Genomic DNA, 12,859 nt, shown 5'->3' on the forward strand with positions numbered 1-12,859 from the left:
GTCTGATTATCATCCTAAACGCTGTGTTCTTTTTCTTCCCTGATATTTAGCCACAGATATATTTTTAAAACAAAGTCACAACATTGCAGCTTTACTTTTTGCTGTGCTAAATAATATGCATTCCTTTGGTCTCCTGTCATGCGCATAAATATTCTCAGTTCCCATTCCAGTTAGCGTTAGGCCTCTTTGGTTTGCACAGAATCACCAGGGTTGGGAAAGACCTCCAAGATCATCTGGTCCAAGTTTTGTGTGCTTGGAGGCTCATTATCAGCACACTGGTTTCCTTACCTCTACTGGAAATAATTCTACTTCATCCTACTAATAGATTTGCTTGATTCAGCGTCACAGCAAATGTTTACTTGTAACCATCAATAAATATGCTCAGGTTTTTTGTGTTTGCCTTTTCCGATTTCTAATTGAATATCCTATAGCTTTTCAGTTAGAAAGTGCCTCTTTCTGATCCGTAAGTACAGATTTTTGCATTTTTGTTACTCCAACATCAAACTTGTTCCAGTTTCCTAGGCAGTACTTTGACCATCTATTGTATTGACTACACTTGTCTATTTTGTAGTTAACCAATGTCGTTAATACAGTTTTAGGGCTTAATTCCTAAATTAGATTGAGAATTGCCTCAAAGACAGCCCACAAGACCTGTAACTACTGACTTTCCTGCAGCCCAAGCCTGTTGTTCCCCTTCCAGCACAGTCTGTTTCTGTGATCAGTCCCCCTGATCCCCATTTCCCAGTTCCTCACGCATCTTGAAATTCCTGTACTGATATCCATCCTTTCCTCCTTAACCAGTAATTTCCCAGGGGGAACCTGTTATCACTGAAGTGCTTTCTTGATTCAATTGTTCAGGCACAATTCCGTGAGGTATTGTCCAGAGCAGTACAGAGTACCGCTGCTGAGCATCCTCCAGTGTCATTACAATGATGGAAGCAGAGAGCCCTCAGCATGTTTCAAAACGTTACTGATTTGGGCAGTAATTCATCACAAGGACCCCTCCTCAGCAGGATATCAAAGGTCTGCTCTTTCTTGCTATGTTGGCTCTAAGGAATTTACTTTTTACACTTTAACTGCAGATTTCATGGCTATAGTCATAATGCAATCATCATTTAGTACTTTTCACGGACCACCTTTTTCCAGGAGTACAATGCAGTCTCTTCTATTTCAAGCATAGGTTTTTAAAGTCTCATACAAAATGTTTAAAAGCATTTCTAATGTGAATTCAGAAATAGAAAAACAGCTTAAAACTGGGTTATTAAGTAGTTTAGATTCTCTCACCTCTTTAACTGACTTTGTTTAAAAAATGTATATATATATATAGATACATAAGATAAGCTCCTGGCTCCAACAACTAATTTTAAGATAGCTATATACATTCTGAAATCATTTATCACCACTCTTATGTTAAATCTAGGTAAATGAACAAGTGTGGCATTGCGTATCCTTTTAACATGCATTTGCTGTGATTTTGCATAATGAAGATACTATGAAATAAATGTAGTGTTTGCTTTGAGTAAGTTTTAGCAGGTGGGTTATCTCACCACTGTGGCAACAGCACTATACAAAAAATGGGAAAAGGTCATTCCTGTTTTAACTTGTGTCTCTGTGTTATAGGGTCAAAGGAGGCAGTAGTCTGTCAGTGAAAAAGAAAACGTATTGTTTTTTAATTCTCTTAAAAAGCTGTAGAATTCATGTTTAAAAAGAAAAGAGGTTGTTTTCTTTTGTAGAAGTTTTCCTTCCCTAATAAAATACAAAAGTCTGTTCATGTATTATTTAAAGCAACTTCCAAGGATACCAACTACAATACTAGTTGAAAGGGGGGAGGATTAATATCATTTAAAGGAAAGAAATGAAAAATCTTTAAGGTCATTTCTTCTCTTGACAAAGAAACTTAAAAAGCGTGGCAGACAGGATCTTCAAAGGTTTCTAAAGTCCTGTCATCCTCTTCCAATCAATAGGAGTTAGATACCCAAATTAAGAGTTCAGTTCAAGCCTTCAAAGGTATTTAGGTGCTTAACATCCTTTTACCTTTCACATCACTTCTAAGGATAAAATGGCAGGTTCTCTGAAAAAAAAATGTTGTGCAATGCTTGGCATGTCCAGCATCTGGATATTTTGTAGCAGCCCCCGATCGTTAGCATAACCGCCACTTCTGTTGCGTTTTCTTTTGTGAAATAATAAAACTTTGGCCTCTGGTTTCTTTCAATTAAGGAAAAAAAAAAAAAGAAAAGAAGGTCAAAATGAAAACTTTAAAAAGTGAACTGAAAAAGAGCATGAATATTTACAGAGGCTGTAGACAATTTCAGTGAATTTGCAGAACAGCTGGGTGTGTATTCCAGCGGTTGCAGATGGAAATGATTACTCTAATGATTTCTCTGTAATATGTCATATATGCTCCTCTCTTGAGCTTGACTTTCCCTGTTGGTGCTTGCACATCTGCATGTGTAGGATAGGGTTCCTGCCACGTAATTGAACTTACTACCAATGTAAAAAAATGAAAACTTGCTATAAATGTATTTGGAGTGTGTTGCCTAGTATAGATCTTATTATATTAATGCCTCCCAGGGTTGGGCAAGCCACCACTGGGCAGGATCCCCCTGGGAGCTGTGAGGTGCAGTCAGGAGTGCCTCTGCCAGTAATATTAAGTATTCTAAAAATCTTCAGTGGTTCTAAGGGAAAAAGATGAAGAAAACATAGTAGAGATTTTCTCTCAGTGCTCTCCCTGGTAGCGGTGCCGTGGGCATGGCAGCAGCAGTGCATTTCCTGGTCCACAGACACATCAGCCGGGCAGTGGTTACACAGCCACATTTCATGGGTTTTCCTTTTGTTCACTAACTGCACCTTGCTCTTTTCTTTGGTGTCAGTGTGCAGGCTGGCCATAGGTGGTGGCCAGGACACTGGAAGCAAGCCCGGTAGGGCAGGCATGGCCCCTTTCCTCAGTTCACTTCCAGCTTCAGGCCTTCATAGCTCTAAAGAAAGAGCAACCCCTGCTGGCTCTTCTTCAGCTGGTCTCCCAGCTCCAGTTATAACCACAGGAACCTCGCCTCAGCCATTAAAAAAGGGTGGCTGCTAAGCACGAGGAAATGATTCTCAGCAGGCACAAATCTATTTCATGTGTTTTTATTCTTTCCATTTCTTTTAAACGGAAAACAATCTGAGCAGTTTCTGAGGATGAGGGATATAAATCTGTCTGCTGCTATTTATAACATGCTCGTCACTGCAGTGGCTAAGTGCTTAAAATATATATTTGTTGCCTAACCTGAGGTGGTCTTCAAGTGGCTTTGGCTATTGAAAGCAGCCGCATCTCAAATCAGGATCCCAGGAGCCATCCTGCTCCCAGTCTTCCCCCTGCCCAGGCTGCAGCAAGATGGATACTGGGTGTGATAGCACTGTCGGTGTGGGGGCCACAGAAGCAGGGTTGGATGGAGACCCAAAGAGGTGACTGCAGTCTCTTTCACTAGGGCAGTGAGCACCACATTAAGCACCATGTAGCCATATTGAAAGGGGAGATTTAGTGTCCTTCACCTCGCAGACAGCACTGTGGGTACCATACTTTCTCTATGGGTGGAGGGACATCCATGGGTAAACTGTGAGTGTCTTCTGAACAAGGCCATAGAAATAAGTCTGTCTGTTCTGGGTGGATATTTCAGTAAACAAATATATTTCCTTTGCCTTTACTTGAATAATAAGATGCTCCTTTTCTGTCTGATCCCTTTCAAATATGCTTCACATTCACCAGATGCACCTGTGTGTTGTTACTCTTTATTCCCAAGTTCTACGTGGACATTCACATAATATTAAAACCACTGATTCACTGAAATACTTTTTAAACTGTTGTTAGTCATTTTCGTATTGACTGAATTTTGGGTTGGTAATATTGTTGGCAGCAGGCCATGTCTGCCTGGCAGGAGGCCAGTTTAAACTCGGCAGGATGAGCCCTATTGTTCAGCAGACTTGAATTTTCTTAAACTCTCTAACAGAAATATGTGTCAGGAGATTTGCAGCTATAAATTGGATCATGTCGGTGAGGTTGGGAACTTGCTCAATACAAAATTGTACATTTCACCATGCCTGTTGCTTAATATGTTTATGCGTGTTTTCTCCTTGGGTTTCTAGAAGAAAGAAAGAGTAAAGTGTCCTGAAAAAAGCCAGACCTGTAAGACTCTGTCTTCAGTTCGTACAGCTGGTACTTCGTTGTTGAGCGGTTCAAAATGCATCTAGACTTCATTTAGTGCACTGTAATGTTAAAAGCAAGTCTATTTTCCCTTTTTCTCTCTGTGTGTTACAGGCAGTCAGATGCCACCTCAGCCTCCTGGCAGCCAGTCAGAATCCAGCTCCCACCCTGCTTTGAGCCAGTCACCAATGCCACAGGACCGAGGTTTGTTAGGTGTTTGGGTTCTTTTTTATAGTTGGTGCCAAATGTAGCTTTCATTTCAAATTGCACAATAACAGTGTGAGATTTGCTGGTATTTATGTTCCTTTACCCAGTGAAAATAATGGCAATCCTTATCGTCTGAGTGTTTTCTTCTATGGGCAAAGAGCAGTTGAATATCAGGTTTTACCAAAACACAATTGGAAGCAAGGCTTTCTTAAAATACAGTGAATACTTAAGAGTATAAAATGAGTTTGCTGTAGATGCATGATTTATGTCCTAGAAAATTCACCTTTTTGTTGTCTGTCTTGTAATTGAGATCTATAGAAAGTATTGTAGAACTAGTAGTAGCTGCAAGCACTGTGGTTTGATCCTGTTCTTATAATTCTCTAATGTCTTTGCACGGTCATGATAGCTAGTCCTCTAGGCCAGTTCTAGAAATAAAAATATCTTTAAACATGAAGGGAAATCAGCTATTTAGGTCAAATGGTTCAAGGATTTGAAATTTCCAAAGAAAAACCTTGCAGGCAACAGCACCGTTCTAAAGTGTTACTTCCTAGTAAGAGCTCACCAAAATAAACAGAGGGTTATTTTCTCTTAATATCACTGTTTATAAACTTCAAACCTTTTTCCTTTTGCCTCCTTCCTTCCTAGCTCATGAAAAGAGAATTATCACAGCTTTCTCATATGGCCATATGATTAACTGCTGTAAACTGGGCATCTTGTCCATGCAGTGGTTAACATGTGCCAACAATAAGCTTGCAAAACAGACACATGATAACTGTGATAAACATGGAGTTATTTATGAAATGCCCCTCCTAAAATGTCTTGCTACCAGAAATATTCCAAGTAGCACCATATGGGGATGCCATAAATACTAGAAGTTTTCTCACAGTGAAGCAAGTTGAACTCACAGAATGACAAATTTCTGGGACAGCATCCAGGAAGAACTAAGAAGATTCGCAAATAGGAGGAAAGAGTCCTGATTTTTGCTGTTACTCTGTGTTGGATGTCACCTCCTCCAGGAGTGCTGATTAATGAGAACATTGAATAGAAAATTCCACACTCAACTCATTTGCTTTATTTCATTTTCAGGTCATTCTTCATACGCGGTTATTAGTGCAGGAACTGATTTTGCCCTTAAAATTGTTTTAGAGCAACGTGTACACTTAGTGGAAATAGAATGACCTCAGTACTCAATGCAAATGTGTTATGTTTTGTAGGACAGAATGTCACAAGGCAGTGGGAGTGGATCAGCTTGAGGCTTTGAAGACCCAAGCACTTTAGAAAGATGCGTGCGTTTCTTGGCATGATTGGGTCTTGGCACAAAATGTGTTGCTGTTCAGTAATAGTGAGGAACAGCGTTGTGTTCTTCACCTGGTTCTGGTGGATGGGTTAGGTGTATCTGACAAAGCTGTAAAGTTCGGCTGAACTTTGTGATTGCTGTTACAGAACAAAACTGGGTGTTGGCTGTACAGTTGGAGAAGACAGAAAAGATAGCTACCGTAACTGGGAAGTCAATCAAGTAAATAACAGTGAAGGAAAATAAAATTTACAGGTTGATACAGTCTTGTATCAGTCATCTTTGGGGGGGGAAGGATTCTGGGTATGTCCTTAGAGGAAATTTTTGTACCTTTCATATGTAAAATCAGGTGTAATACATACGATCCTTGTGACCCAGCTTGTACAAGAAATCTATTTGTTTCATGCAAAAGATATGAAATTTGTAACTAGCTAGCTCATATTGATTTTGCAGAACGTGTTCCCCAAAGCTTCTTTCTGTAAAGTCTGTGCTGTGCGCACATAAACATGCGTGCATTCCCTTTTGCGCCCTGTCATTGATTAGAGGCTCCTTTGAAATGGAAAACTTCACCTTTTAAAAAGGCTGTTACATTAGTTGATTCCTTTGCTTGCTTGAACTGGTTTCCACTGAACTTGAAGAAAGGAAGGAGGGGGAGTGATGGAGACTCAAAGGAAAGGTGCTTGTCATTTACTGATAAAAACCTGAGCAGAAAATCGTTTCTGCTAAGGACATCTGATCCATAGGCATCTGTTACAGTAATCTAAACTCGTGGCTTACTGATATACTTTCTACCAAAAAGAGAAAAAAAAAAAAAGAAAGAAAATGAAAACAAAAAGCCTAGAGACCCTCCATATGATAAGGTAAAGTCGTTTGGTTTAGTACTTTGTATAACATTTCTTTCCTTATTTAGAGATAACTGAATGAGCTAATCGTTTCCTGAATAAAATCCTTTTCTCTCATTACTTATCTTATTTATCGGCTATTGTGAAATTTGATTATCAGGTGGAGTCTGAGCTATAGCACTTCTGGATGCTAAACCTCTACTTTAAACCGTTAGGTTTACACACCTTTATTTTATTATTTAAGTATTTGATTATATTTTGTCCTACTTTCCATGGTTACTCAGCACCCAGCTGGGATCTTTTATGTTTGCCTGCCTAAGGCTATACATCCCTGTCATACAGTGCACTATGAATCAGTGAATGTATTTTAACATGTGCATTCTGTGTGAGGGAAGGAGGAGGAGTGGTAACATACATATATATGTATAGTAATAAGAATTTCTTGGGAGTCTGGACTGAATTTTCTGTTCTCTTCCACGTATTTATTATATAGCTTGTTTTATGCTCTTCATAATGATAACATAACAATGCTTACATATAAAAATTGATCTAAAATTTTTCGTGTTGGGTCAAGTTAGTTTAGATCTGGAACATGCTGCTGTAGGAATCCTAGTTCTCATGACAGTAGCAGTTTCCAGTCACTGATATTTGATGTCCAGTAAGCAAAACTTGTTCAGTTCTACCAACATCCTTTATCTATGTAAGCAGTAAGAAATTCTTAGTATTTTTGTGTATAACCTACATCTCAACTCACAAGTCTTTGAATGGACTGATACTTGAAGTAAGTCCCATATAACTTAACTGTTGGGAGTTGGAGAGCTGTGGAGATGGAAGGAGCAGGCTGTGCTGGATGGGAGTCAGACGTCTCTTGGAGAGGCTGGTGAGCACTGCCAGCTCACCTACTTGTGCATTTAACTGCTTCTGAATCCCAGCAGCTACCATTACTTAGGGATAATGTGAAAATCTGGTCAAAAGCAGAGTTTTTATTTTTGAATTTCATGAAGTCGAAGCCCTTTATAAACTTTAGTTACAGAAACTACAGGTAAGGAAGCAGTGATACCTCAGTTGTCATATCAACTTGGAGAATTGTTTATTGAAGTATGTATGTCACTCCAAAAGTAATGCCTCCTATTTATTTCCATGGAAACTACAACAGATGCAAAGAGCACAGGAATGCTATTTGATAGAGCAAATTCTCAGCTACAAAACACTGTTTTTTAGTATAGTCTCTATCATTAGCTAGTATTTTTACCAGCAATAAACAAGAGCTTGCATGCTGCACTTGTAATAGTCCGCACCAGTGGAGGTGACCTGCTCTTTCACTGTTGCTGTGGTGGCATTGATGTTAAGGAAATATTGCCCAGTCTATTTTCCTTCAGCCTAAACAGATGGAAGTCAGAAGGTGCCATATCTGAACTATGTGGTGGGTGTGGTAGGATAGTCCAGCCAAGATTGCCGGCGTGCTTCACAATCTTCAAACTAGCACGAGGGCCTGGTGTTACTGTGTCATAAGAGAAAGGTTGTCTCCTTCTCTGTCCTGACTCTGGAAGGTTGAGCCTTCGGGAAGTTGGCCTTATGCTGTAGCACTGAGAGTTGATGGTTTGTCCAAGTTCCAAGAAATCCAGAATAGTCACCTCTTTCCTATCCCAAAAAACAGCATGAATTGCTTTACCTGCTTAAAGCTGCATCTTGAACTTTTACTTTGATGTGGAATTCACATCACCACGCCATGGACTGCTGTTTTGATTGTGGCTCACAGTGGTGACACCTCATCGCACCACTGGTGATGATGCAATCCAGCATACTGCCGTCTGGCACACAGCAGCAGAATGTGATGGAATACTGGTGGGAAGGTTCAGCCTCTAGTGCCATATCACCAGCATCCACCCCTGACATCCCGGGCCAACAAAAGAAAAATAGGAGGCATTACTTTTGGAGCAACCCTCATAAGTAGTCACTTGAGTTCCTTGTTTTTGACTGTACCGACCTATGTCATCTGTTTGGGCTTTGAAAGCTACAGTTTGATAGTGTCTTCAGTAGCCAAAACTGCTTTGTGGGCTAAAAGAGTATGGATGAAATAGAAACTAGCATTTCTAAATTATGGTGCTGAACTAGTTTTTTTCCTGAAGCTCTTAGGTGAAAAAGAATTCTTCCATCCTGACCATTAGCTTATACTCACACTCCGATGCTTGCAGGCCAATGGAGATGCATATTGGCAGTCACAGATGGAAACACTAACAGAAGAAAACATGTCCCAATAGTGTTGAAACAGACACTTTCACACCTGGAGAACTGAATGATTCCATACCTAGTTTAGAGAAAGCTTCACAAATGTACCAATTTAAAGTAACATTTTTCATACTTGCATGTGTACACGTCATGTTTCAGTCTTACATTAAAACAGTGAATTGGGAGCTCCTGAAAACCATTGAATTTAATGGAAACAGTTAATGACTTCGTGTTATTACTCCGGCAAGCACTCTCATAATGGGGATACTTAAAGAAGCCTTATTTATTAGTGCAAATGTATATGGGTCAGAATTAATTTTTAAAAAATCTTTAATTGTTTTCCCCTTATAATTTTCACAGCGGTATGTAGTTAAATATTCATGATAATGCTGATGATATGCTAAAGGTCTGAAATAGATCTGGAGCCTCAAAATCAACACAGGTTATTTAACCCTTTTCATCTAATGCACCGTTGGGGACTTGCTCAGTGAAATCCCAGAGCACTGGAATAATTAGAAGATAGTAATGAGGATTTAATTAGTCCTTGAGATATACTGAAATAGGACCACTGAGAACTTTTCTGTTTGGACATGGATTGCAAGCAGAATTGATACCGTTGCAGCTGCTGTGATGTGCTGGAAAATGTATTCCATTGCTGGAGGCAGTTTCATGGCACCATTCTGTGCTTGTCAGATCTGTGTAGAAAGTAAGCACCTCCAAAATTGTTGAATAGTAGCCTTCCCCCACTCCATCACTTCCTCACAGTACCTTTTGGTTTTTTTTTTCTTTTTTCCTTTTTTTTTTTTTTTTGGACATCCTTTCCATTCCTTCTTTCTGTTGTTGACATGATGCAGCTTATGAGGATTGTTGTACAGTTAAAAAAACAGCTCTATTAAAAATCTATCACAAACATGGATGGGGGAGTAAGAAACTACAGGCTGGTAGGAGCACAAACGTTATACTAAGCAAAACTAGAATATTTTTTATACAAATGCTTGTAAGCTTTATCCTTAGATCTAGACCTTATTTCGTATTAGATCTTCACTGGAGTGATATTTATCAGTAGCTATGATGTAGTAAATTTAAATAGCTTTTTTGGCAGCTGAGATGTTATCCAGGAAGAGGTAGTAACAGATGGGATGCGATCAGGCATTTTGATGTTCTCTTTGTGCTTCCCTATAAACGATGAGTAGCAACTGAATTTCTGTAACTACAATTTCCTAATTTGCCCATTAGATTTCCTATAGGTTTTTTTTATCCCCTTTAACTGTTTTGTGGGCATGTTTATATGTACATGGTTATCACATAAATTCCACCATCGTATATTTTCTTCTAACAAAACATAAACATTTTTGCTTGCATGGAGGATGTAAAATACCAGTCTGGTATTTTGCCCCAATTCCTGATCAGGTTTTCATTTTATTACTGCCATTTGATGTAGAGATTCTTTTCCCCGAAATCTATTTTCTTCTTTAAAAAAGAAACCCGAAGGAAGAAAATAGATCAAACTATTACTATTACAACAGGAAAGTTACTACAAATTGCTTTTAGATCTTAAGAAGACTTTTTCCCTAAGAATACATTTTTTGCTCTCATCTGGGGATTTGGGATCTATTCAGAGCACTGAGGAGCTAGAGAATAAAATGATTCTTGTCATTAAAATTCTTCTGCTTGCCATGTTAACGATGACACCACTTAAGGTTAAATCAGACTTGGTAATAAGTTTACTTGACGTAGACTGAAGTGTTTCAGGCTCTTAAAGAAAGGTGCTTGAGACATGCACTGAGTGCAAAGCCACAGGTATGTTTGAGTGCCTCTTTTTGCACGTAGTGTTCTCCAAGTGGGTCAGCGCAGGGAAGCCGAGTTCCAGCTGGTATGCAGGAACATTCTGGCAGACTGGGAGAAAATCTCGTGCCCAAAAAACTAGAGCTAGGAGAATTGTGCCCTGAACAGCCAGAAGAGTGCTTCACGTTAGGAGGAAAAGCAGGCTGCAGTTGAAGCTGTCACACATCTTTAGAAGGAATTATTTCATTACAAGGTTAGCTGTGTAAAACATCTCTTTAATTACAAATGACGTGACAGGCCAAATCAGTACTCCCATCCCCACTTCTGCTAAGGGGTGCACAGAAACATACAGAATAGATCTCTCTCTGAAGGCCACTCACTGAGCCGTGAGTTTCAGTGTCTCAAAAAGTTACATTCTCAGTTCAGTGAGCAATAAATTTACCAACAGTCTTCAAAAAGATCTGGCCATCATAGTTGTTTTTTTTTTGTTTTTTTGTTTGTTTTTACTGCTGTTCTTTATTTTTTAGTTTGATTGTAAACATTGATGCCTTAAGTTGGATATAAAAATGTCATTTAATTTTCCTTTGATTCAAAAAGTTGTGTTGGTCTGATGAGCAGGGTTTGGTGGTTTTGTTTGTTTGTTTGTTTTTACTGTAAACACACAATTCTTCCTTGCTATTTTTGTTGCAGTAGCACCCAGGAGCCCCATTTTTGTACCTGTTTTAATGTACTGTGCCATCGTGCAGCAGAAAGCTTACAATACATCTGCCTTACGATGACTAATGGAGATCTTTCAAATAAAAGGTTACTGATTCTCACAGTGAGCTGTGGGAGAGAATAGTTTAGTGCCAGTTTGTCTAGCGTGCACTGGAGGAAGGCACACATTTCTTGCTTGGAAAGTATTTGAAATTATACAAGTTATATATATGTGCCAAACTAGGTTAATTCTTAAAGGAATCACTTGCCATTTGAGGATGTTGGTTGTAGTCTATACTTGGATTTCAGGCATACACCAGCCAGAGTCAGCTTGGGGTTGATCTGATTAGTTGTGGCGTGCACTAAATATGCAGCAGCGTTGGCCATCTGCACGAAAAGCTGCAAGAGGATGGGTATGATTTACATGTGATAAGCCACTCTGGGAGAAAGCAAAACTGCAGAAGTAGTATTCGAAGGAGATAATATCTGTACAATCAAAACCTGGAGTCAGGTCTCTGAAGTAAATTTTGTATACTAGCAGCTGGTCATTGCTTTCTTCTTGCTGATGTTAAATCTTGTTATACTTGGAGATGATCTTTATTTCATTTTTTAAACTAAATTGGAGATTCTCTTTTTGAGTTTAGGGAGTAGAATTGAATCATTCTGAGGGAGTTTATGCAGTTGCTGGCACAGAGACTTCTCAATAGAAAAGTTTCCACTGACTTCATTTGATAGAGTTCAGATTCCCTGCCTCTGGGCTTAGGGACTGAAATAAGCTGCAAGCAGTCATTGATGGAGAACTTGACAAAGTGTCACTCAATGTTCCAGTCACCAGGTTCGCTGTGAAGTTGTGAGTGCAGTCCCTGTCCCAGGGACAGCTTCCCATCACAGCATATAAATTCCAAGCTCAGGCTGCTCAATGGCGTCATCACTTCAAGGACGCTCTGCTCCCTCAGCAACTAAGTTAACCTTTTTATGAAGCTTCTCTAAAAATAAAGAACTTCTGATCTAAGGTCCTTTATGCCTTTTAAAGTTCACATGTAGGGCAGTGAGATGAAATCTATATAGTAATGTGTGTATTAATAGCTAGAACTAGATAGTTCTTTCCATCCCAAAGGATCCCAAAAGGCTGCAGAATAAACACTCATCAGGGAACAGCTGCAAATCAAGGCAGGGAAGAATCAGTTGAATCATAACTCATGGTAAAATAAAACTGAGACAAAGACATTTGGGACTGAGGACAACATGCTGATTTTGTATTTTTGAAAAATATTATGATTTATTTTACTAGCATACAAGACAGAAATGAGACATTGTGTATATTTTAGTTCTGTCCACAGCATCCCTATATATCCCGTGGTATTCAGTGTATTTACTTCACAAAAAGGAAGATCTGAGTTGAGCTGTGGAACCTTTGAACAGGAGTCTCAGGGGAGGTTAAATTTTTCAAACCTGAAATTTAGACCATTAAGCCTGCAGGCCTTGCGCATTACACATTGAAAAATGCTGTTCCTTCTTTGCTCTCCTCCGTGATTTTCATAAGCATGCATGTTATTAGGGAAACTTAGACAAATGTTGATTGTACAAAGCAGGCAGGCTCCTCAGGTTTTTCACGTTGCTGCTCAG

At 39.2% G+C, this 12,859-nt stretch overlaps 1 protein-coding gene across 9 annotated transcripts in view; it reads left to right on the forward strand.

The window, feature by feature from the left end:
- The window catches only part of ARID1B (AT-rich interaction domain 1B), a 310,448-nt gene that overhangs the window by 224,106 nt on the left and 73,483 nt on the right, over window positions 1-12,859 (forward strand). For 8 of the 9 annotated variants that reach the window (XM_015858267.2, XM_015858262.2, XM_015858269.2 and 5 more), the window contains one exon: window positions 4,295-4,384. The exons of the other annotated variant lie outside the window; for it this stretch is intronic. In XM_015858267.2, coding sequence (XP_015713753.1) covers window positions 4,295-4,384 — 90 coding nt within the window. The remainder of the gene's footprint in view (window positions 1-4,294; window positions 4,385-12,859) is intronic. 9 annotated transcript variants of the gene reach the window in all.

Source organism: Coturnix japonica, chromosome 3, assembly GCF_001577835.2.
Source record: "Coturnix japonica isolate 7356 chromosome 3, Coturnix japonica 2.1, whole genome shotgun sequence".
Lineage (NCBI taxonomy): Eukaryota > Metazoa > Chordata > Aves > Galliformes > Phasianidae > Coturnix > Coturnix japonica.